The sequence below is a fragment of the Ambystoma mexicanum genome, chromosome 1p (genome assembly GCF_040938575.1).
Source record: "Ambystoma mexicanum isolate Mex_15411 chromosome 1p, UKY_AmexF1_1, whole genome shotgun sequence".
NCBI classification, from domain to species: Eukaryota; Metazoa; Chordata; class Amphibia; order Caudata; family Ambystomatidae; genus Ambystoma; species Ambystoma mexicanum.
In genome coordinates, this window is record NC_090921.1 from 189,873,201 (window position 1) to 189,900,504 (window position 27,304).

At 43.0% G+C, this 27,304-nt stretch overlaps 1 protein-coding gene across 14 annotated transcripts in view; it reads left to right on the forward strand.

The window, feature by feature from the left end:
- Positions 1–27,304, forward strand: part of CHD3 (chromodomain helicase DNA binding protein 3) — a 2,755,261-nt gene that overhangs the window by 1,027,627 nt on the left and 1,700,330 nt on the right. For all 14 annotated transcript variants that reach the window (XM_069646310.1, XM_069646296.1, XM_069646309.1 and 11 more), the window contains exon 19: positions 8,551–8,724. In XM_069646310.1, the coding sequence (XP_069502411.1) occupies positions 8,551–8,724 (174 nt within the window). The remainder of the gene's footprint in view (positions 1–8,550; positions 8,725–27,304) is intronic.

A 27,304-nucleotide genomic window follows, 5' to 3' on the forward strand; every position in this document is an offset into this window, starting at 1 on the left:
GCAGAAACATTAGCATTTTCTGAAGATGATGCAAATCGGATCCTGAAATTAATAAAACTAACGGAAAAAGAGTTAGGTTCTTCTGCTAAACCTGAAGAACTCATTCTTCAATTAGAGAGATTAATACGACGTGAAATTAATCAAAGACTACATGCCACAACATTGTCCCAATACTTCAGATCACAAAGAATACCTAGAGGATTGAGGATTGAACTTGAACCAACCCTTTGTAAGGAGAATCCAGAATTCATCAAAAGGTGGAGGCTTATCCTAAATAAATGCTCATTAGATTTGATCATACTAACGATTGAAGAGTTATCTAAATCATTGATCACGATTGAAGCTGATATTGAAGCTGTTAAAAAATCACTAACATCATTTGTGACAAAAGAAGAATTAACACAACTATTGGAAGAAGTTAATCTTAAATTGGAGGACTACAAAGCAGGTATAGAAACTAAAAAGATCCAGAAATTTAGAAGAGATACTCTCGATTATAATATGGACATTGTTTATTCTTGGAAAGAATATTATAACCAATTGAATACACAAAGAGGGTACAAACAACCGAATAATAGAAATAAACATCCTCGCAACACACCACCGACTACATCGGACGCGTCCAGTACAGAACCAGAAGCTGCTAAAGAAGCTGCTGAACCACAACAACCGATCGAGAATGACCGAACTCTGGGAGGTCAAACTCCAAGTACATCTAAGGGATCGGATTCTACTTCTAATCCAACATACTCTTTTTTAGGCCGGCTAAGGTCAGAAGAAGCAAGAAAAAAAAGTCAGCCGAAAAAATCCAGCCCATTAGTCAAGAAGACTTAGTCGTGAATATCTCAAAATATAAATTGAGTAAATTCGAACGACAGACTCTACAGAAAGGTCTATCATTTGTACCCCATTATACCAGTACATTGTTGAAAGAAAAAAATAATTTCTTTAAATTGATGCGTAAAATGAAGTTGAAAGTGTTCTTTGACTCCATTGATATAATAGAAAGCAGACAAAATTCTGAATATTTGGAGATGAAACCTAAGAGCAACTTCTCTCCCCCTGTACAGAATTGTACATTAGAAGCTTTTCAGAAATCAGTGTTGAATGATTTGAAGAAAATTAATTTTAAGAAAAAACAAAGGACGAATTTGACAGCAAGGGAGAAACAAGCATTGGATAGACTCTGGCAAAATTCTGACATTATTATTAAGCCGGCGGACAACGGCGGAGCCTTGGTAATTCTTGACACTATTAAATACAAGGAGGAAGTTGTTAGACAATTGAGTGACAGAGATACCTATTTAGAGGCTCCGAATTACCCTACAGAACAAGTGAGGGCCATCATTAAGAAAGTCCTTGACGAGGCAGAAATTGAAGAATACATCTCAGATAAGACTAAAGCCTTCTTGACTAACTTACATCCGATTATGCCAGTGATATATGTGTTTCCTAAAATACACAAGAATTTACAGAATCCTCTAGGACGTCCCATAATTGCAGCCTCTAACAGTCTATTGGAACCACTAGCACAATATCTGGACAAGATCATTCAACCATTAGCTCAAAACGGCATCTCATATATGAAAGATACGAACCACTTCTTAGTGAAACTTCAATCAGTTGATTTTGTACCAAATACAGATATATTTTTTTCAATGGACGTGACCAGTCTGTACACTAATATTACACACCAATCTGGAATTGAAGCAATGGAATGGACACTTTTGAGTAACCATGATGAAATAGGTAGTGATAAGTTATTTGTAATACAGCTACTTACAATGTATTGAACAATAACTTTTTCATGTTTGAAGATCAATACTTCGTTCAAATCTCGGGTACGTCTATGGGTGCGGCGATGGCCCCAAGTTAAGCTAACGTATACATGAGATATTTGGAAGAAACAAAGGTACTCAATAACCCATTATGGAAGAAGTATTTGAAATTTTATGTCAGATACATTGATGCCCTTTTTGGTATCTTGTCATGTACTGAATTGGAATTGCAAAACTTTTTTGAATTCATGAATAACTTGACATCAAGGACCAGTACTACATCACTAGAGTTCCTGGATGTCTTGATGTACCTTGAGGGAAACAAATTGGCGACAACCGTCTATACGAAACAAACTGACAGAAACAGTTTACTTTTGGGATCAAGTTTCCATCCAAGAAAAACAGTGGACAGCATATCACTGAGTCAACTGTTGAGATACAGGCGGATAGTATCCGAAGAGTTTAATAGGAAGGAAAATGACCTTACAAAGAAGTTCCTTTTGAGGGGATATGATCCTATGCGCATTCAACAGGACCTTACAAAAGTAAAGGGATGTCTAGATCTTATACATTACAGACAAACAGAAAAACTGAAGAGGAGAAGTTGGTATTTGTAACCACATATTCACAACAAAGCCACCAAATCAAGAAAATCATTAAAAAGAACTGGGAAACTAACCTTGGATCCAAAATTACAAGAACTCTTCCTGACAACACCTATGTTTGCATACAGCAAAAGGAAATCCATAAGGGACCATCTAACAAAATCAGATTTTGGATATCAAACAGTAAAACCGATGTTATTTAAAGGTACTTTACCCTGTAACAACTGTAACTGTTGCCACAACATCATCAGAGGCAACTATATACATCACCCACACAATGGTAATAAGATCTTCCTTAGACACACCACAACGTGCGACACAAAGTGTGTCATATATGGGATAAGATGCCCATATGGATAGTATTACGTGGGCCTTACAGGCAGAAAAGCTAAACAAAGGTGGGTCGAACATAAATCCAATGTGAGGACAGGTTCAGTTAAAACCCCAGTTGCGCAACATTTCAAAGATTTCAAACATTCTGTGGCCCAATTGCAATTTGTCATTATTGAACATGTGGTATTACCTAGAAGAGGAGGCAACCTTCAAGGACGCTTACAACAAAGAGAGACATATTGGATCGAGCATTTGGATTCAATGTTCCCTAGGGGAATGAACCTCGAATGGGACCAATACTGCTTTTTGTAATTCAAGATACTGTTTGCCATGATCCTGTATACATTCTTCTGATCTGATATGTTGTGAAATCTGATGCCATAGGATTGTGAAATTCATGAGAATCCAGGGAATCTATAATATTATACAAGATCTCTTGACGAATGGTGGTAATACATTACTGTTACGATATAAGGATAAAGAATTGGCTTGTGAGTTGAATGACATCTGAGGTGTCAAAGAACAACTGTGATTGAAGAAAAATGTCTTTTGTTTTTTATATGCATACAGTATACGAACTAAACTCTTGGTTATAATGGTCTACGAGAAAGATTTTGGCCAGACTTGATGAGGTCAGTGGTGTATGGATCATTGAGTTGTAAGATGCCGGTTTAAACCATGTAACATCGAGAGTAAGTTTAGGCTAGGATGCACACAGTATTGCTCTCCATGTCACTTGATCTGATGAGAGAAAGTGGTCTCAAATAGAAAGTTCTAACAATAGCAGTACAATATAAAACTGCCATTACCACTGTTTAATCCATGGTGTACATGAGAATGCAGTGATGTCTTTCGAAACTTTCCTCGAGAAAATAGTCGCCATTTTTCTTTCCAAGATGGCATTGGGCAAGTAGTTCAGGGGAAGTATAGTGAAAGGTCTAGTTTCAGGAAACTAACCCAGAACGAATGACTCATGTTTGTTTCCGGGTGGTGAAAAGGGAATAAGAACGGCTTACCATTACGTCGCTGTAGACGGGTTGCTGTGTATACACAAGGGGGTGACGGAATTCGAAACTGCCAGGTTGGATAATACGAATATCCCGGATGCGCAGAAAAATTGCAGACTCGCGGGATGAAATAACGGCAGTGTTTTTTGAGTTTGGACAGTGAAATTAATCAGCAACAGGTAAAGACCTACTGGGAACTATATCTCTTGGTAATACTAACTAGTGTACATGAATTTAAAGCAGACTGGCAACGTGTACCTTGCTTTCTAAACAGGGATTGAAACCGCTGGTGGTGAAAGATTGAAAGGCTCAGACAGGCAATCACCCGCAACTCTATCCATACACAAACAATCCTGCCAACTCAGAAGGAATCCTATTCGAGTCACTCGCAGGTATGTCTTTATGTGACTCTAGAACGATTAGTTTAGAATCGCATGGTCCAGAGAGGTGACAATTGTATGCATATCTCTTTTACAGTTGGAGTTTCTTTAAACTCACAGAGTACTCAGCCAACTGAACACATCCTTTTTAGGGCTCTACAAACATCCATAGGTGAGCTCCAGGTTAATAGTGATGATTCATGAACAACTACATTTAATTCCTGTACCTGGGAAGACCTGTTTACTGTGCGGGACACTGTGCCTTTTAGCGTAATGTCCCGCCTCAGATCTTCTATGTGGTACATACAATACATTGATGTCAAGTATGAAGCTCTGAGGTTAATCTCTGAAGCTTAATTCTATAACTTTGATTTGTTTTCAGGGGGGCTAATAAGGCCCCCGACAGACAACAGCGTATGTATCTGATTTATCAGTGTAGAAGACACAGGTTAGTGTATGGAATTCTAGAAAGATTCTTATTTCCTTAAATTTCATTATTTACTTTCACAAGTATAGCGAGTATTAAAACATACTGACATATTTAATTTTATTAATTTATAGGAAGACATACAACGATATCTATTACCTGAAGAAGGGCAATTAGCCCGAAACGCGTAGTAATAAGACTAGTGGAGCATGTTTTAATAAGCATCACTAACAAGACTCCTGGTCCAGATATCGTGACATTTATATGAAGTTCTACCAACATTGAAAACTGATAGATAATTACAATTTTGAAACACATTGATTTATTTTGTGTTACGTCTACTGTGATTTTGAACATTGTTTACTATCCGAATTTGTTTAAATTGAATTTTGTTCTTATGTGAATGTCCACTTTTTGAAAGTGTTTATACTGATTGTTACGAATCAATTTGATCTGTAAATTAAAAAACTATATGTTTATGATTTATGTGTTTGACATTCAATAACATTTAATGATACAACAAATATTTTTGCAGTCTTTATTGTATTAGTAGTGCACCTATTTGTGTCTCGGCGTGACTCTGAGACACCATGTTTGTTTTCCAAGTCTTGGGTGTAAGGCCATAGATATTTCAATGTATGGGTGTGCAGTATGTAAAACCCATAGTGGCCTATACCTCCAGTGCTTATAACTTTGTTTTTGGGTGCATGGCCTTTGGCCATGCACCCAAGACTCTAGGTCCTGGCCGCAACCACCACAGCATATCACTCCAATTGTGGCTTATAACTGCACTACGTACATATTTGGTCTTGGGTGCATGGCCTTTGGCCATGCATCCAAGACTGCACGTCCTTCCCACAACCAACTCCTTGATGGTCGATAATACGGGTGTATGTATAGCTGTGATATGCTGCAGTGGTTGTTGAAAGGGCCTAGAGTCTTTGGTGTATGTCCATAGATATTTCAATGTATGGGTGTGCAGTGGCAAATAATTGCAGTTTGTTGTTTGGTGCATGGCCTGGTGTATCTGAAGCTGTGATATGCTGCATTGGTTGTACCCAGAGGCTAGAGGCTTGGGTGTAAGGGCATAAATAGTTGAAGGTGTGGGTGTCTAGTGAATGAAAACCGTAGTGGCTAATAACTCTAGTGCTTTTAACTTAGATCTTGGGTGCATGGCCTCTGGCCATGCACCCAAGACTCTAGGTGCTGGCCACAACTACCACAGCATATCGCACCCATAGTGGCTTACAGTTTCTCTACCTATCAATTTCAACTTGGGTGCATGGCCTTTGGCCATGCAACCAAGACTGTAGGCCCTGGCCACAACCACCGAGGCATATCCCACCCTGGTGGCGTATAAATGAGGAGCACACTCATACTAATAAATATGTACAGCATGTACCCAATTTTAATGTTCGCTGACACCACGCGTGTCCTTAGAATACTTTCAAGTTGCCTGCGCACAGCACGGACTGAAGTACTATCCTTATGAGACCCCTCATTTTCAGTACTTACAAACTTACCGGACAAGGCGGGCATAGGGAATACATCATGAACACAGTTTCGGAAACAGCATTTCGTCTCTGGTCGCCGCCGCGCTGTCGGCGGATCCAAGATGTCGGACGCATCCAAACAACCTGACGCACATCATGGCTCACTGCAGCCAATCGGCGGAGACGTCGCGTGTCCGTGGTCATGACGCCAGCCCCTTAGCCAATCGGTATCATGTCCGCGGAGCGAACAGGGAAGTGTGACCGCGGAGCGGACATAGATATAACTAATTTTTAGAGACATACTTTTCGATCGTTTTTAAAGGAAAGTACTGGATGGATTGTCATCAAATTTACAAAAGCACGTTTTTCGGGACCAAACCCTCTGCTTCTGCCGCAAATTTGGTGAAAATCCGTCCAGCAGTTTGGCCTGTAGGCATGCGCAAAGTTTTTCCCCCATTCAGTCTATGGGAAAAAAATATGTTTTTGGACCCCCCTATAACTTTTCCCCCCCTGGACCAAACATCACCAAACTTTGCAAAACAATTCAGAGTGGCCCATATACTTTTCTTGTAAAGTTAGGTGAGGATTCGTCCAGGGGGAGCGAAGTTATAAGCCGCCCAAAAAGTGCTCTTCCTATGGAAACAGCAATTTAACCATAACTACACAGCCACTAGCGTGGCTGTGTAATATATATTTATTTGTTTGTAACGAGCCCAAGCCTGTAGGCATCAAGGCGCGGAGAACAGAGCTAGAGTAGAGCAGCAGTGAGGTCCCATAAAAAGACGTGACATGCTAAATTAACAGTAAAGATTGGTTTTCATGGCTTTTTAAAAAACAAGTACATTTCTCTGGCATCGTAGATCTATAGGAAACTTATTCCAAGCTATAGAAGCTTTGACTGGGTAAGAACTTTCTTTCCCCATCACACGAGATGCACTTGGTCGTTGCAAGTGCATGGTGTTTTTAGACCTAGTATTTCTGTCTGAGGATTGTACGGAAATAAGTGTTTTGAGGTAACTAGGTGCATCACTAAACATACATTTGTGGGTTAGAACATCGATTTTGTACTCAATTCTGGCTGCAACAGGAAGCCAGTGTAGAGATCTCCTATGTTGTGAGATATGCTTGTGTTTGGCTACACCTCGTACCATCCATACGGCATCATTTTGCAAAATCTGTAATCTCTTGATAGTGTTTGCTTGCTCCGCCCGGTAGCGCATTGAAATAATCTAATCTTGATAAGACAAGGGCTCTTACCAATGTGGTGCAGTTGGTTGTTGAAACAAATGGTTTTGTTTTGGCGAATATGCCAGTGAAAATAGTGAATATTTATTGTCACAATAGCGACTTGAGCGTCAGCTTTAAGAGTTGCCTCAATTGTAACCCTCAATGTTTTGACACTGTTGACTGTGTGGATTACATGTTGATCAATGCACCACTTTTCATAGACCACTCCAAGTTTATTTCTTGCGTTTGCGTTATCAGAACCAAAGACCCAAAGTTCTGTCTTTCCATTTAAACAGTGACCATTGTACATCACCCAAGTGTAGATTTTTTGGTAGGTGGACATGATCAATTCTGTGTCCTGTTCGTGGTCTCCACTTAGTCTAAATGAACGTTGAGTATCGTCAGCATAGTTTGTGAAATACAGTTCCAAGGACTCAAGAAGGTCACATAAGGATCTGCAAAATACAATAAAAAGGGCAGGCTACAGGCAAGCTCCTTGCGGGACACCGCAAGTGATCTGTTCTAATTCAGAAGATCCGTCTTGCCAAGTCATTTTTGATTTCCTGTTACTTTAGGACCAATCGTAACCATTTAACAGAGTTATGGGAGCAGTTCCCACTTTCCTAGATGAGTTTTAGCAATTTGGAGTGGTCGACAAGGTCAAACGCTGCAGAGAGATCTAAAAACATCAGCAAACAGGCTTTGCCATCTTCCACTATGTGTAACATTTCTGTCTGTAGATCTAACATTGCAGTTTCAGTCCCATGGGCGGATCTAAAACCGGACTGACGTTGATGAAGGATGTTAGATCTCTCGATGTATTGCTGAAATTGAGTGGCTGCAATCGTGTCAACTATCTGTACTAAAAAGAGAGCATTCGTAATTGGTCTATAGTTCGAAAAATACTGTAGGGTTAAGGTTACATTTTTTTAGCAGCGGGGTAACTGTCACATTTTTCAATAAGTCTGCCACTTCATTATTTAAAAATTAAGCATTTATAAAAACGAGTTAAAAACGGCGCTAAAATCTCTGGATATTGTAAAATATTTTTCGAAGGTAAAATGTCCATTTGACATGTGGTAGGGTGCATTTTCTTTAAAATGTATATATTTATATGAATTGGTCTTGGTGATTTGCTACCGCAGTGGAAATGTTATAGAAGCTCAATTTTGTTTCTTCTGTGTATGTTTTAATTTGTTCTTAAGGGCACCTGATATAGGCACTTAACAGCTCATGTCCCACTACAGTTAATTTATCATGCTCTTACTCTAAACCACTTCTTTTTTTGCTACCCACTTAGTAACCTGGACGGTTTCCTGGAAGAGTTTGCTGACATCTCCAAAGAGGACCAGATTAAGAAGCTTCACGACCTTCTGGGGCCACACATGCTGCGACGGCTTAAAGCTGACGTCTTCAAGAACATGCCTGCCAAGACCGAACTGATTGTGCGAGTGGAGCTGAGCAACATGCAGAAGTAAGAACGCAGTCTTACATTACAACACGTTTCTCTGGCTCTCTTCTTCGAATAAGCAGTGACAAAGCCAACAGTTTTGGCTTTTGTGCCGGCATGGGATTGGAATCTGCCAGGCACTTCCATAACAGTACTGCTTGACCATAAGATGGCAACAGCTCAGAAATCGTGTGATTACCTGGCTTATGATAGCAAAGACCTAATTCTTATACACAAGCTAAAACTGTTGGTTTTATCAAGGCTTTTTACTAACAAGAATTCAGTGCAATGAACATATATAAAGTGGCTGAGTGCACATCTGCTTATGACATATTTATTACACCAGAAGGACATTTAAAGCTGCAATTAGGCAATTAACTCTCGCAGACTGCTTACAAAAATAACACTGGTAGGCCAAAGTTTGATATTACTTCTTGATGGAGCTAGCTCAAAGAGGTTCTAGGAGTGTTTTGGGTTGGTTTGAGCGGGTAGGGGTGTGCACATGTCCATAGGTATTAGCATGGCCATGGCAGGCAATGGGTGGATAAATAACCAAACACTGCCCACATGCTGTGTCACCGTCCTTGCATGTCATCACTCCCAACGCTGTATTTCAGTACAATAGTGTTGGCGTATAAGTGGTGCATAAGCACCACCTAATAGCCAAACCTAAGCCAGGGGTCTGCAATCTGCACCTCTACAGATGTTCGGGACTACGTCTCAAACGATCCCTCCCCAATAACTATGCTGACTAGGCTGATAGGCAAACATCTGGAGAGTCAAAAGTTGCAGACCTCTGACCTAAGCTATTTACAATGCAATCCAGATCATGATTGCTTGCCTGGAGCTGCATATACATTTTTAGACAAAAGCATATTATGTCAATTTGTATCTTATATACAGTTCAGCATTTCTGCTTTTTCATCTTAAAAATGGCAGAGCAGTACAGAAACAAGCATTGGCAATGCCAACAGTTTGGGCTATTGTGTAGTCATGGAAAGGTACTTTCCAGGCACTGCCCTAGTGGTATTAACTGGCCACTTTTGGTGGCAGGTGCAAAATGGTGCGAGTACCTCGGCATCTAATAGCAGTGCATGGCAACTGCCTAATACTTATACACAATCCAAATCTGTTGGCTTTACCAATGCTTGTTTTTAACAGGACGTCAGTGAAGGACATGCATAGTGCTTATAAATCGAGTGACTAAAGCCAGACCTGGTTAAGAAATGTTTATTGCACCAAGTTGTGCGTTTTCAAGCTCCAATTAAGTTATTAACTCTCAGAAGACTGCTTTGAAAAAACACTGGCTGGCACTTTGAGTGCAACGTTTGATGGTAAGGCTAGCTTAAAGCAAGTTCAAAGAGTTCCCATGAGGAGGTATTTTGGGCGGGGAGGGGTAGGAACTGGGTCGGAATGGCCATAGGGATTAGCATGGCCATGGATAGTCAATGGGTGGACAAATAATAAAACAACACCTTCAAGCTTTCTTGCCCTCATTATATGATGCCATGTCTCACTATCCGTACTCTAATGCAATAGTGTCACCCTATAGCTGGCGCTGCCACCTAATGCCCCAATCTAAAAGGGGAGGAAACTGATAAATGCATATAATGCAAGAAAATGTAAGTAAAAACCGGGCAGAGGTAATTTCACATCAGTTCATTTTGCCTATTTTTTCATTGTTCTACATTTCTGCCTTAAGCGCAAAAATAAACACCATGCAAAACTGGATGTCACTTAAATCAAGGGGATATGACAGATAAGAAAGAGTTCAAAATGGTATGCAGTAATAAAAGCGCAGCAAATATGTTGCCTTTAAGGTGTACCCCATTATACCATTTAAGGGGAGCGGGGCTGCGGGGATGGGTCTGGGGGGTGCAGGGGTGTACCCGCATCCTTTACATGGATTGCAGCGGCAAAACCACAGCCTTTTTGCCTTGATTGTTTGTGGAAACAATGTAAATTGAACCAATTAATGCATGTGTATATAAATCCCTATAAAGGTCAACGCCCATTCTTTCTTTTTCTCTCTCTCTCATATTTTTCTGTCTCTCTCACACTCTCCTTGCTCTTCTCTCGCTCATCACACTTCTTATTAGACACCCTTTCTCGTATTTTTTCCTTTGTATTTATATTTAATAGGTAGGAAAAGTCATGCCATTTTTTCCCCCAGAGGATCCTCCTCCCTGTCTAGAAACCTCAAATCGAGAGAGGCTCAATACTTCCATTCCAGACCCTTATCTTCACACTCCTCACACCCCTGTTAAATCCTACAGACCATTTTTACTTTCGCAACATGTCCTCCACCAGACCATGACACACCCGCCTCCCCTCCCCATTATCAACAAAAGCCACACTAACGTATTTGTTCTACCTTGGTGCTTTCATTTATTTTAAAATCTTTTTATTAATAGTTTCATAGCATCTCATGAGCGGATCACAAAAGGAAATAACATCACAAACATATTCCAATATAACCACAGGGCATAAAATACAACAATAAGTTCACAATGAGCAGCAGGAGTCAATCTTGCCGGATCTCCATATAATAAGTAGGCTGATCAGTGGGGTAAGAAGTCATGGGTATCGCAGCGCAGTATATACCACATATTATACACAGATCGAACCCACCACATCATCATAGAAAATGTCACAAACAGATGTATAATCAATGCCATCACCTCAAGGGGGTCTATCATCCGAAGGACAGAACATTGCCCTCAAAAAATCCTTCCATGCATCCAGGTGCGTCGTGGGCTCTCAAATACCTCTCTTCCAGGCCCTATACCACTCTGCCGTTTCAACAGAGGACCACTTCAGCATATCGTCCCACCACATCGTATATATTGGGACTGATTGTAATTGATATGCCATAGCAATCCTTCTCTTAGCTAGTATGCATGCCAGGTTCATAAGCTTGACTATATGTCTATTTTTGTATTGTTGTCCGGGATGGGATAAATACCAAGCAAGCATTCCATAGGGATCCATTTATATCTCCATACTCCAGCTTCTTCTAAGGACTGTTTGGTTTGAAGCCAGAAGATATTCATTTTTTATTTTATATTAACATTTGTTTAACACCCAGATCCATGGGTATCACAGCGTTTGCACGGAGTGGTAACAGAGTAATGTTAACAAGTAAGGAGAAAGTTCATACATACAGGTTAGTCGTACTTGTTGAATAACCACATTTTCAACATTTTCTTGAAGGCAGAGTAGGATGGGTCATTTTTTAGGTGTGGTGGGAGGGAGTGCCACTGTAGATTTTAAGCGTGGGACCGCTAGGGTAAGGTGGATCGAGTGATCGAATATTTGAGGTATGTGGGGGCTTCATTGTATATGCAGCAGGGAGCTAATGTCAGGGTTTTGAAATCAATACGCACTTTTACTGGTAGCCAATGGACGTTTCAGTGGGTTGCAGATATGTGAGCTGATTTGCGGAGGTCCAGGGCTTCCCGCAGGTCTTTATTTTGAAGCAGTTGTAACTTTGCAAGGTTGGTAGTGGATGTGCCCTTGAAGAGAGAATTGCCGTAGTCTAGTTTGCTCAGGATGATGGCTCTAGAAAGTGTGAGGCAATTGCTAGGACTCAGGAATTGTCTACTTAAGGATATATGTTTTGCGGTGTGGGAGGTAGAGGATACCAATGCCTTAACGTGTCTTGTCATAGTTCTGCGTTGAGGTAGGCCCCCAATGTTTTTGCATGCTTGAGGACAGGAATGGTAGATTTGTCAATGTTGAATGAGGTGTAGGCAAAGTCAAGGGTTTTTAGGTGAGCAAGTGTGCCAACAATGAGTAGCTCTGTCTTCTCGTCATTGAGGCAGAGGTTGTGGGTAGCCATTTAGGACTGGACGGTGCAAAAGACTTCATTAATGGTGTTAGAGTCATTGGTGTTGTTGCCAGACAGGGGGAGGTGAGAATTTGCGTGTCATTTGCAAAGTTGGTGTAGGTGATTCCTGGGGTGTTAAGAATGTCAAAGAGGGGTTTGGTGCAGGCACTGTAGGGGGTCGGGGAAAGGCAAGAGCCTTACGGGACACTAAGGGGCGATGGGGATGGGGTCAGCGGAGTGGTTGTCAATGAAGACTCTAGGTGTGGTCACTGAGGAAGGATTTGATCCAACGGACTGCCTCAGGTGAGAAATCAAAGATCTTAGAAAGGTTTTGGAAAAGTAGGTTATGGTCCACAAGATCAAATGCGTCAGAGAGGTCTAGGAAGAGTAGGATGGCAGTATTACTTGTGTCCGTAATACTGTCAAGTTGCATTTTGAGGTTGATACGGACCGTTTCAGTACTGTGTTTAGGTCGAAAACCAGATTGTCTGATGCCAAGGAGAGAGAGTTGTTCAAGGAATTGCTGGCATTGTAGGTAAGCAATGCGGTCTAGGATTTTAAGCAGGAAGGATACCGTAGTGATGGGTCTGTACTTAGTGGTCACCCGGGCAGCTTTAATAGTAGTGGGTATTTCACATGATTTGAAAGAAGAGTTGACAAATTCTGTGATGTTGGGTGGGAGGGTGGGTGCACAAAGCTTTGAGGTAAGCAGAACAGGAGTCTCCTTTGCAGTTCGAGGGTCTGAGGGCCTGGATGGTGGCCAGGACCGACTCTTGGGATACCAGGTGAAATGCAAAGCTAGGGATTGGTTCCTGCAGAGGGCTAGGATTGGGTAGTGCTGGAAGGAGCTGGTGCATGGGTTTGGCGGCTAGTGAGGCTTTCTTATTCGTTATTTTGTCGCAAAGTAGGCTGATTGTATTAGTAAGTGCAGTTTGTATGGTGGTGCTCCACTCTTTGTTGGGTTGGACTGAAGTGGTTGAGAGACAAGGGTTTTCTAATTCGTGTAGGATGGCGAACAAAGTTACTTGATATTGGAGCTAGCCATACTAATTGTATTGTCGTAGGAGGCAGCTTTTGTCACGAGAATTGCATCCTTGTAGGTCTTAGTGGTGGAGGAGAGAAGGGTAGCATTCTTGGTGGCAGGGTGTTTCTTATGGAGATGCTCCAAGGCTCTTTTTTGCCTCCGGAGTATGACTACATCATCTGAGTACCAGATGTTGGTAGGTTTAAAAGGTTTCAGTGTTTTCTTATTTAAGGGGCGCATATTGGTCTAGCATGACTAGGAGACTGGTATGATAGTGGTTGGCAAGAGCTCTGGGGTTCTTGCAGTTGGAGGGCCATGCCTCGATGTAGGGGACTAATGTTGGTTTGAGTGTTTTGTGAGGTAGCATACGTAGACTTCTTGCTAGGTTTTGGGTAGGTGGAGTTGGGAGATGTTCACCAGGTTCGAGAGGTGTAGATTAAATTCGATCAGGTAGTGGCCGGACCACGAGACTGGGACGATATGCAAAATATTGATAGTTGAGTTAGTTGTAAGTATCCAGTCAAGGGTACGCCCTTTGACATGGGTGGGTGCAGATATAAGTTGTGAGAAATTCATTTTGTGTAGGGCTTGGACCAATGCTTTGTGATCAAGGGGGTCGTTGAACCCCAGATTGAAGTCAACTAAGATAATACATTTGGTGGCTGGTTTGAGGAAAGGTGTTATGAGGAGGGGGATTTCAGAGTCAGGGGAGTTGGAGGCGTTAGGTTGATGGTAGAGAAAGAGAATAGTGAAGGTTGTCTGGGAGTTAGTCTTGAGTTTGACTAGTAATGTTTCATATCCCTCCCTCAGGGTCAGGGGGAGTGTGTGGAGCTGGAGGTCAGATTTGTAGATGATTGCGACTCCGCCACCTATGGCATTGATATGATCAGTTCTGTGGATCGAGTAGCTGGGGGAACGGCAAGGCTGAGCATAGGGCCTGAGCACTATGTAGCCAAGATTCAGTGATGAGCTTCTATGGCATGTGTGCCTAAGGATCTGATGTTAATAAGGGCACATTTGATTGGTTTGTTCTGGGTGGTGAGAGAGGGAGGCGTAGGGGAGGTAGGCAGGCTTGTTGAAGCCGGAAGGTGTTCCGGGGAGTGAGGGTTGGCTGTAATGGGGGATGAAGTCTGTGGGGAGTCGGGTGTGTGCAGGGTCCTAGAGAGGGAGTGGTGGTACTTGTGTTTTAGGGCCTAGGCGGGCACAAGGCTTGCAAGGCTTTGTTTGGGTAGCGCAGGAAGCAAGGCATATGTGGGCTTGGGTAGCGCAGGTGGCAAGGCATACGTGGGCTTGGGTAGCATAGGTGGCAAGGCATGCATGGGTTTGGGTAGCGTAGGTGACAGGGCATATGTGAGCTTGTGTAGCGTAGGTGGCAAGGCATGTGCAGGCTTGGGTGGTGCAGGTGGCAAGGCATGCGTAAGTTTGGGTAGGGCAGGTGGCAGGGCATGCGTGGGCTTGGGTAGAGTAGGTGGCGGGGCATGCTGAGTTTAGAGTAGTGCAGGTGACAGGGCATATGTGAGCTTGGGTAGCATTGGTGGCAAGGCATGCACAAGCTTGGGTGGTGCAAGTGGCAATACATGCGTGAGCTTGGGTAGCGCAGGGGGCAGGGCATACGTGGGCTTGGGTAGCGTAGGTGGCAGGGCATATGTGGTTTGGGTAGCATGGGTGGCAGGGCATTCATTGGCTTGGGTAGCATAGATGGCAAGGCATGCATGAGCAGTGGTAGTGCAGGGGGTCGGGCAATCATGTGGCAGAGAGGAGCTGGGGTGCTTGAGGATGTGCGCATGGCATAGTTGAGATAGGGCGAGGTTGTACAGGAGGCCAAGGGGGATGTGGGTGGGACTGTACTGTATGTTGGTGTCCATGCAGTAGGTGTATGGGTTGGACAGGGCTTCAGTGGGGGCTTGCTGATCATGAGCAAGGTCATTCGAGGTAACCTTAGTAGTGGCAGTCAGGACTGTAGGAGGTACAGTGGGAGCATCACCAGAGGGGTGGTGAGAGCGAGTGGGCCACAGGTAAGGTCTGCCATGTTACAGGTGATGCATTGTGATCAGGTGAGACAATCGAAACATTCTTTTCAGGTGGGATATTTGTGAACACTTTGGGCCTCATCACGAGTCTGGAAGTAACCCTTAAATGCGGCAGTAGCGCTATTAGCGCCGCATTTAAGGGTCTGCCAGATCATGGGCTTGGTTTTTTCGAGATTGGCGAGCTGGAGGCAAATCCACAGCAAATTTGCAGATTTTCGGCGCTATTACTGCCGGCGGGAAATGGGCCCAATGGGGAATGAGGATTTCCCGAATGGGCCCAATGGGGAATGGGAACCAACCGTTCCGCCAAACCCGTAATCCGGCCGGGGGGTTAGGCGGTAGCGCTAATAGCCCCGGCGGTAATAGCGCCGGGGCTACCGCCCAACTCGTGATGAGGCCCTTTGTGGTCAAATGAGACATGCAATACATACTCAGCAGGTGGAATACACATAGTATTAGCAAGCGTTGAGGTATATGAGGCTTTGGAAAGCAGTGGAGCACGTATATTGTTAACCCAAGATAAAGCACACATAGCCAAGTCAGAATATGAGTAGCACATGGGTGAAGTATTGGATAATGCAGGCGGCCTATTGCAATCAATAAAGTCACATGTTGAATTGTCCAAATATGGGAAGTGGTAAGTAGTAGTCACATTAGGTCAATCATGCATCGATATTGAAGAACTATCAAGCGCATTCGGCGCACCGAACAAGATGCAAGGCTGGAAGGAATGTGATGGGGGGGGTCCACTTTGTGCGACATTGGAGGTCTGTTGGAGGGGGGAGGGCCAAAAACTGGCTCATAATTAAAAGAGCATCTTGTGGGTGGAGTGGTAGGTAATGAGGATTGATTATTTGTGAGCTGGTCAGGAGTAAAGTTAGATTTCACTGCCGATGCTTGTTGTGGCGTGCTTGGTTCACGCAATGTTTTGGAGTGCCATGATGAGGGTGCCTGACGCTCTGGGAGTGAGAGTACTTGCTGCTGTGTTGCATAGTTTGCAGAAGCGTGTGTACTCACCAAGGGGGGCAGTGTCGTTACTTCGATTTGTGGGGGCAAAGCGCTGTGCCAGAGCAGGATAGGTGGAGCCAAATCAGGACAAGCATAGGGGGGCTTGTGTATATCATAATAGGAGTTACCTATGTCGGTTGCTGTGGGGGTGCCGCCGCATGGTAGCAAATATCTCAGCGTAGTTGTGAGGGGGCAGAGATCAGAGTCATGTTCCCAGGCTTCCAGGCCCAGACAGGCACCGACAGGAAGCAGCCTTTCTTCTGGGCCCTCCTGCATCTGGCCTGCCGGCAAGGCCTGCTGGCTCTGGCTGCAAGCTACCAATAGGATGCTGCTCTGCCAATCTTCTTGCGGCAGGGGCGGGCTGGTAGTCAGGGCATCAGAGGCATCGGATGCTGTGGTGGCGCCATCTTAGCCAGGCCCATTTCCTCCCATTTTCTGAACAGGAATACATTGTGACTATCCAAGCTTATACTCGTCGAAAGGGGTTAGGGTAGGAAGTTGGCATAGTGTAAGCCGAAAGTCTTCCGTATTCTCTCCCACACTTTTCTCCCTAATATTAAAAGATATGGCTTGTCCTTGAAACAACTATCAGCTTTCCACAGGCGTCTGTGAAAACAATTGGTACGATAAATCCCTGCATCAACAAGGTGTCTAGTATCAGGGTATCATCAGGGTATCATCCAGCCAAATACTGAGCCTGAGCTGCCAATTAGTATTTTTATTTTATTTATGTATTACATTTATTGTACGCCCAGACCCTGAGGTATCACGGCATGGTTACAGGCAGTGGCAAATACATTCTTAACAAAGAGTACATAAAAACACAGTAAATTACAAGGAAGAATACGGTTCAGCATTTCTAGAATCAAGTATAAACAAGGTCAGTAGCGTTGGGTGTACACAATTGGATTCTGTGTACAAGGACTAGTTGAATAACCAGGTTTTGAGTGATTTTTTAAATAGTGGGAAGGATGATTCGTTCTTGATGTTTGGGGGGAGGGCATTCCAGTGCCTTTGTGCAAGTACTTTGAAGCTACTACCACCTGCTTTTTCTCTTTTGTAGCGTGGGATATCAAGGTTTTCTCTATTGCTAGATCTAAGGAGTCTAGTGTGGTTTTTCCTGGTGACTGTGTTGAGGAGATATTTGGGTGCTTTGTTGTTAATGCATTTGTGAGTGATGCTGAGGGTTATAAAGAATATTCTTGATTTGATGGGAAGCCAATGGTTGGCTCTCCTGATATTGGAGATATGGTCTGATTATTTTATGCCTAGGGCCACTGGTAAGGCTTTGTTCTGCATGAGTTGGAGTTTGACCAAGTTACTGTTAGATGTAGTAGAGGTCAAACCATGGCAGTTGAACTCTCCCATCTTCGTATCTCAGCAAGGTCAGTGCAATTGTATGCCTCGTACCACACCAGAGTAACCCCTTGATAAGTGAATCCAAGGACCTGAAAAATGTGCTCGGAATAAGGAACATGACATTGGCAAATAAATATAATAGTCGAGGTAGTACCACCATTTTGGTGAAGGTAACTCTCTCCATCACTGAGAGCGACAGCCAGCTCCAGAATTGTATCGACTTATCTAGATATCGAAAAGTCTGTGTTTCCCATTGAATACCCAGTTGCAGTAGCTTATCCAGGTTGCACTCTCGCATCCTGGTAAATGGGAAAATACAGGATTTCTCCTTACTAAAGGAGATTCCAGAAAGTTTTACGAAGTTGCCCAATACTTCAAGCACCAGGGGAACGTTATGAGCAGGTTCACTAATGTATAGAAAGCAATCATCAGTATATAGAGTAACCAGATGATGTGACCTGTCTACCACAAACCGACCTCTTTAAATTCCACCCGCATGTATAACCACAGCGGCTCCAATGCTAGGATAAACATTGGCGACAGAAGGCATCTCTGTTTGATGGCCCTGCTTATCTTCTACGGAGGTGAAATATGCCTGCCTGTATGCACTCTAGCAACAGGTTCCGAGTAAATCAGTTTTACCCATCTGGAAAACCCTTCTTCAATACCAAAGCGGACAGGTTACATCCATCTCAAATATACAGAATCAAAAGCCTTAATTGCATCTAGGGAGAAAACGCATATTGAGCTTCATGTGTCTGTGTCCTATCAATGATATATTGGAGTACATTTAAATAGGTTCTTCTACCAGGAACAAAGCCAGTCAGGTCATGGTGAATCAGTGAGACTATTTGTTTCTGTCATCCAGCCAGCAGCATGAGAATCTTAGCATCTTGATTCAGCATCGATAATGGTCTATATGGTGCACATAAGTGGTGTGGCTTCCCAGGTTTGAGTACCGGGACTATCACGGATTCCTGCATGCTAGCTGACCGATTTCATAAGCCTCTTCAAACACCCTGAGTAACGTGGGTTCCAACATAACACCATATGACTTATAAAAATTCGGATAGGTAACAGTTTCTTTTGTATCTTAATTCCTGCCCCCATTTCTTCGTTTTGTTTGTTTCTTTTCTCACCATTCTGCAACACTTTTTGCATTATAATGAGTCTTTGTGTGTATGCAATTATTTGACAAAATGTGTTGGTACAACTTAATCTATATAATATTTTGATGTGTTGGGATCAATGGCCACATGCTTGTGTTTCCTGAGATGGAATGTTAAAGGTGTAAATAATCTGGTCAATAGGAGAGAAATCCTGACGTTTATAAATAAAAGAAAACTAACATAGTATTCCTACAGGAGACTCACTTGACGGATGAACAGGCAGGTTATATCTTGAATAATTTATATGTCAAAGAATTTTCAAGCTATTTTGACAGTAAATCTCATGGTGTCTCTATTCTGTTTGGGAATGATTAGAAATACAAGATTGAAGAGGTGTTGACACTGATGGGAGATTTGTTGGGCTTAAATTATATATAGAAAATGTGTACTTGACGCTCTTACATATCTACATGCCCAATGTAGACCAAGCAACCTTCTTTGAAAAAATAGATGAATTGCTGGACAGTACGGCAGTGATTATTGAAGGTGACTTTAATACCACATTAGATGCGAGGTTAGACAAATCCAACCAGACTAGTTCATATGCTGAAGCTAAGGCTAGGAAAAGTCTTTTGAGATAGTTAAATCAGTGGGATTTGTACAACATTTGGCAAGATCTTAACAGTGGGAGTAAGTGTTGCACTTCTCACTCGACCCCTCATGGGACATCATCACGTATTGACTTTTTTCTGATTAATAAGAACCTCTGTGGTGATGTCTGTAGAGTTGGTATTGGGGATATTGTGATATCAGACTATGCCCCTATTGAATTAGCATAGGAAGGTCTGCGGGTGGTTTGAAATCTAAGAAATGATGGCGAATGAATACACAGTTACTTAGCGATCCTGAATTTGTCAACCATATTGAAAGAGAAATCTCTTTGTTCCTGACAGATAATCTGAATTCGGTTGACAGATTGTCGGTGATTTGGGATGCTTTAAAAGCCATAATCAGAGGTAGAATTATTAGTTTGGCTTCATAAAAGAACCGAGAAACAGAAAAAGCTATGGTCAAGTTGGGAGATGCATACAAGACATCTTTGAAACATTACAGTGATATTCCTAGTGAAGAAAATATGTTGGCCTTGTCCCATGCTAAAGATGCTTTAGATTCCAAACTTCGCCTGAAGGCAGAGCCATATTTATTTTAATCAAGACAAGCATTCTGGGAACAGGGTGAGAAGTCAGGAGCAATATTGGTGAATCGTTTAAAACATAAGGAGAGTAATAGGCAAGTGTTCTTTGTTGTTGATGAAGGAGGCAATATTTAGAGAAAATAATTGAGATTTGTGAAGAATTCGGAAAATATTACTCTTCTCTATATAGAGATGATGGACTTGTGTCTGAAGAGGAGGTTAATAACTATCTTTACTTGATAGATATGCCTAGTTTAGGAGAACAAGATAGGTTGGATCTCGATGCAGAGATTACATTCCAGGAAGTTGAACATTCTATTGGAAATTCAGGAAGTGGCAAGTGCCCTGGGCCTGATGGGTTCCCAATAGAATTTTACAAGACCTTTTGTCAAGTCTTGGCTCCTTTTCTTGAACAACTATATATGGAGATTATACATATTGAGGAGGTTGCTGAATCTAGGCACAGCATTAATCACGGTTATTCCTAAACCTGGTAAAAATGTATCGCTGTGTGAGTCCTATTGACCTATCTCACTTTTAAATGTTGATGTAAAACTTTTAGCGAGTATTTGCCAGAAGACTGAATGGTTTCATTCCTAAAATAGTTCATAAAAATCAGCCAGGGTTTATATATGGTAGGAATAGTTATGATAATTTGGATGAAATGGTTGACGTTATCTACCTTAAGAGACAATAGCCCTCATTCTGAGGTTGGTGCTAGTCATGGCTCTGTTAGCACCATGACTAGCACCAATACCGGTACAGCCACCGACTTGGTGGTATGGGGACTTACCGGTCTATTCCGACCTTTGCGGGACCGGTAAGTCCCCATTTGAAAAGCCAATCCCCATTCCCATTTGAGCCCCCATAGGGCTCAATGGGAAGGCGTCAATAACAGTACCGCAAATTGCGGTACCGTTATTGACCCTGGTATCTCTTTGCGGGTCGCAAAGGGATTACCTGCAGCGGTGCCATTACCGGTGTCCGGTATCCGTTTGTGCCCAGGTAGTAATGACCCCCAATCTATTGACGCTTGGGCAGCTATCAGTATAGTTGCAGAGAAGGCTTTTGATAGAGTGAGTTGGGTCTTCCTCGGCCCAGTCTTGCATAAAGTTAACTGTGGACCACGTTTCCTCAAACTCTTTGGAGCTCTTTATGGCGGCGCAAGAGCAGCCGTAACGGTTAATGGATATATTTCAGACTTTTTCCAAATCCATTAAGGGACTCGTCAGTACTGCCCTGTGTCCCCGTTGTTATTTGCCTTGTTTATTGAGCCCGTAGCAGTTAGGTTGAGGAATAATCCAGACATTATGGGCCTCCCATTCGGGGACTGTATTTCGAAGGTCCTCTTATATGCAGATGATCTTTTGGTGTCGATCTCCAATCCTGAGTTCTCTTACCAGGAACTCCTACTATCACTACAGAGATTTGGAAATGTCTCCAACTATAAGGTGAATGTCTCAAAGACCTTAGTTTTTCCCATCTCTCTTTTGTGCCATACAGGACTATTTAATATAGATCACTGGAATGGGCTGACTCAGGTTTTAAATATTTGGGTGTCCGTGTTGACAGAGATGTTGAATCTCTCTTGATCAATAACATTCAGCTGAAACTTCTTGAGATAGACAGACTTTGCAGTAAATGGGAGGCATTAAAATGGAGTCTTAGGGGCAAGGTTAGTGTGGTAGAAATGATCCTACTTCTTAAATCGCTGAATAGATTTTTGGGGGGTGAAAACGGTTGTGCACAAATTCCGAAAGCTGTTCTTCAAAGACCGGTGCATTTAGGTGGCTTTGGCTATCCTGACATAAGGAGATATCATTCTGCATTTACATTACGCACTCTGCTTCGCTGGATTATGCCTGACCAAGTAGACTGTGCAGGTTGGATTAACATTGAGAGAGAAGCTGTCTCACCTATTACAATCGATGTTGTCCTATGTGCAGAAAAAAGGCTGCCAGCCAAATTGACTCCCCCATTTGTAAAACAATGCAAGAAATGTAATGCGACTCGAGGTGCAAGATAATTGTGCTTTGTCATGGATTTCTTGGCAATAAGTGGGCATTTGGAGGATTGGCCAGGTTCATGATGGTCAGAACATGCTTGATTTTGAATTCTTACGTTTTAAATATAAGCTAAAGGCAGGAGAGATTTGTTGCTCTAATGTACTGAAGGATCTCTTTACTAATATTCTATCATCAATCATCATTAAATGCTACAGTGCATACCTCACCTGTGATCCTGTACTTATCTAAAACCATGCCTATGTCAGCTTCAACATTATATAAACTTATTACACCTCAAGAATGTACACTGGCATCACATTGTGGTAGAAATAATTGGAATGTGGACTTGGGCTGTTTGTTGTTGGACATTGAGTGGGATCGCATTTATGCAGGACCAGTTAAGTATAAGATTGATTTGGAGTTACGATATACGCAGCAGCAGATTAACCACTACTTGTACTGTTCTCCGGGGAAGATGTAGTTGTGTAAATTATGCTGTGAAGATGTTTTCTGGAATTGTAGAAGTGATCCCAGGACTACCCTCCATATGTTATGGTTATGTAGAAGAATTCAATTGTTTTGGGATGGCATTTTCCAGAGAATTGATTTGGTCTTAGGTATATCCCTTCCACGAGACCCCGCTTGTTGGCGTATTGGGCCTATTTCCCCCTGATACTTGGTTATCCAGTGGATAACCTTTTTGGGCATACGGGGCATTATTGGTTGCCAAAAGACACATCCTGAAATGCTGGAAAAGTGATAATGCCCCTTGTTTTGATGATTGGATGCTGAGTTTGTCACTTCTCTCTAAAAGGTAGAAATACACTTTTCATGGTAAAGATCAACAACATAGGTATGAGGCATCTGAAGGGGTGTGTAATGACCCTTATGCTTAACTGTTTACAATTGTGCCTTAAGGTTTGCTTGGTTTACCTCCTCATTAACATCTGTGTGCAGTGGATGGTTTTAGTATTTGTGTTTTCTCTATTGTTCTTTACCACGGCCGCCCTCATTTCCCCCACACTCAATTTTTTCCTTTTTTGTTGTTGACTCCTTTTACGTTCCGACTATGATTGCTGAGTTAAGTTTGTATCTATTCTACTATATGTACATACAAATGATTGTCCTATATTTGTTCATGAATCTTTAAAAATCAGAAAAAATAATGTAAAGATTTTTTTTTTGCAGACGGAAGCTCATCCCCCCAGGCATCCTCCCAGTTCTTAGAGACATTATAACACTCTGCAACTCTTCTTCAGTTATGGGAGCATCCAGCATAGCTCCCTGCTCCGCAGTCACTTAGGGCAGGCATATTTGTGATAGCATATAGGTAACCTCCCCCATATCAACCTCTTAATGTTCATCATATGGTAAATGGTAATACCGATAGAAGATATCATTAAGTTCACCTTGGGCCAGCCAGATTTCTACACACTCATCTCTAATTTCTGTATTCACATGTCGGGCTTATTCATTCCTACATAGCCACAGCAATAACGAACCAGATTCATCTCCTTCCCCATGCATTCTAGACACAAGAGCTACATAGTCAAACGTTCAAAGGCGTTCCCATGCCTCCGTGCACAATATTTGCAGCGGTAGTAGGTCAGCTTCGCTAGGGCCTTCATGGCAGTTCAGCCCTTCAGCTTCCTGTACTATATTCTCTAGCCTGCATAGTTCCAAAAGCAAGGAGTTTCTGACGCCTCCAACTTTAGCATTTGTTTTAGCCACATACAACAACCTTAATGGCTTCCCAAACCATACTCCACTTATTCACACTTCTGACATTTAGCGCAAGAAATTCCCCAACCACCTCCTCCACGTGACTCTAAGATATCATCATATAGAGCAGGCGTGGGCATGTGCCACGTCGGGATCGGGGCAGCCGTGTTCAACACCCATACCTTGGTGCTTTCATAGCTTCCCATGCTCTGAATAGTCTCAGTCAACAAAACATTTACAAAGCAGTTTTGCAATATATATAGCAAAAAACTGTATTCATTTTAGTAATCTATCCACCTCATTTTGGGCCCTTTACATTCTATTTTATGAGATTGGTAGACTATAAACTCCAGGAGGCTGGCTATAGATTGTTTGTTGTACGTCATGGCAGTCCTTGTGCTCCAATCTACAACCACGGTGGCCGTATTTAGATTCTTTATTGTACGCTATGGTAGCCCTTCTGATACTCATTTTAAATTTTTGGGGAAGAAATTCTGAAATTTCAGCTACAACATCTACAGACTTTCCATCCTGCAGCTAAGAACTTTCATATTAGTTTTGTTTGTCCAGAAGAACATTTTGAGTTTTTCCATTACTCTAGAGGAAGTGTTGCTCATCACGTCATCAGTAGAACGTGTGTATAGAGGATAAACAGGACCCAGGTGTTTCTTCCCGGATATTTCAATGGATGGTTGCATCATTTACCAGGTGTTTTCTGCTAAGGCTACGCAAAACAGGCACAGGACATAGGGCAGATGCTACTTCAGCGGATTCAATGAAATGTGCATGCCAGTCAGGATAGACCCCTGTGACAATTCCCTTAAAAAATTGATATAGATCCCAGGATCAGGGTGTGACCAGGGAGCAACGAAGGAAAGTCGCACACCTTACCAAATTACTCTAGGATGGCACTGTACCCTCCCAAGTGGCAAAGATGTTGCTGTGCATGTCCAACAAAGAAACAGCACATTATTTCCATTGACAACCAAGTGCGACTGATTGTCAACAAAGAACTCAGTCACTGAATGCCAGCTTGTCAGCAACGACTTTGCCAATGGAATTGAAGACCTCTTTGACACTGAAGCTGGCCAAAAAAACAACCATCATAGACCACTGAGTAAACTAAACAGTCTACAGGGCTTTGTTGTCTAAAAAGTAATTTGAGGCCTAGTCAATGATAACCAAACCTCAATAAATAAATTTTTCATTAATGACACCATTAACATCACAGCCAACAATACAGATGATGCGTAAACCATCCCTGAGTCCCTCTTCATCAACCACAACACCACTAACTACATCCCTGCCTACAGTAGGCCTATTATTGACTGCTTCAAGGAGCAATAGGCTGGTCTTTCCACTCTTGACAAGATGTCCATGGATCCTTACCACCTGCCCTCTCTCCTGGACAACCTATAGCCCTCCCAGAGGAAATATTGAAATATCAAAATTATTTCACACTGTGAAGTCCAAGAAGAAAGACTTTTCAGCCAAGATTATTGGCTGCAAACATTCTGTTCTGACTAATGACTCTATTGTCCAAATTGAAAGACTATCTGAGGTGCCTTCTGGTTCGGGTCTCAAAATCTCTGACCTGTTTCCATCAGCATTGTCTGTTCCGGAAAACCCACTTTGTACGTAGTGGACTGCAACTCAAGAGACCTAGGAGGCACTGTAGAGTGCACCCAAGATCTTCTAGACAACCTCCAGAGCATCTGATTCTTGCTGCCCGCACGTACCATCAGAACGCTTAATTGCACAGGGAGCCGGAAGAAGAGCATTTTCCTGTGATTGACACAGATGATTCCAAAATGGAAAACCAGCTGAGCGATCCATCCATTCATCCCATATGAGTACTGTGATGATTCATCAGGTCTCGTCACTACTCTCCAGAGTGGCGCTCTCTCCTAGGAGGATAGGGAGGTGAGGCTGCTACCCAATAGTCCCCCTAGGGGTGGTAATATGCTGGAGGACCTCAGAGGATGGGAATCCCCACCTGAGGATAAGACCGACCACCTATGTCATCGCCTGCACAACCCTACTGTCACCAAAAAGACCCTTACACCACCATCCCCCTCTGCTTCCACTCTTGATTGTACAACCATGTATTATTGCAATACACTGGGGTTCATTCCGAGTTGGGCGGTAAGGGTTATCTGGCGCCGGTAAGGATGCCGGTGCCGGTAAACCCTTACCACCCAATTCCGAGGTCCTTTAGCGGAAACCGCAAAGGACATGTGGTCAGACCACACGTCCTTAGCGGGTCCCTCTAAGGGACCAGGGTGCTAATTAAGGGCCCGCAAATATTAGCGCCTTCCCCATTCCCATTTGGGCCCCCTATGGGGGCTCAAATGGGAATGGGGAATGGTTTACTGAATGGGGGCTTACCGGGTCCTCCAGGGTCGGAATGACCCGGTAAGTCCCCATTCAGCCAGACCGGACCCGGTATTGGAGGCAGCCATGGTGCTAACAGCACCATGGCTGCCTCCAATCTCGGAATGACCCCCACTGACTCTACCCTATGTACCATTAGCTGAGATGAAGAAGAGCACAAGGAACATAAAGAATACACAATATGCAAGTACTGATAACAGGTGGCTTACAGGAGGCATAGAGAGTTATTGAGAACAGGTGTTGACGTAACACTTGGGTGGAGACAGCCCTATAAATTAGAAACAGAAGAAGGACTTGATGTCTTCTTGCAGTTTCGAATTCTGTGTGAGAGAAGAACAGGCTGTGCAGCAGACACCGCCAAGAAGCTGTGGGAGTCCAACAGGGGTAGAGCAGGAGCAGACCCCACTGCCAGGCCTGTAGAGAGAATAATTTGCGTGACCTTTTCAAGGTGGCCCATTTGGTCCAAAAACGAGGCCAAGTTCGTGAAGAGAAGTGGTCTGCGGAGCACCGTGGGCCAGCTGAAGAGAAGGTGAAGAACAGGGAAAGCTGCTGAGGAGAAGCCCCATCCCAGGAAGAACCAGCATGGTGCCCGATCATGCAAGAAAGTAAATGGAGGTATGGGAAACCCAGCTGGGATACAGGGGTGGCAGGGAGGAAGACTCAGGGGAATCTTCCTCATCTCAGTTGCTGTCATAAGACCTCTCACCCAAACATAAGTGAAGGGTGCAATCGAGGAGTGCTTCCTGGTCGTAGTCGTAGTCAAAAGACCACTGACCCAAACATAAGAGAAGAGTGCTTCCTCTTTGCAGTGGCAGTCATAAAACCACTGACCCAAACACAACTGAAGAGTACATCAGGGAAGCGTTTCCTTGTCGCACTGGCAGCCAGAAGACCACTGACACAAAGCCAAGTGAACTGTATCAGGAAG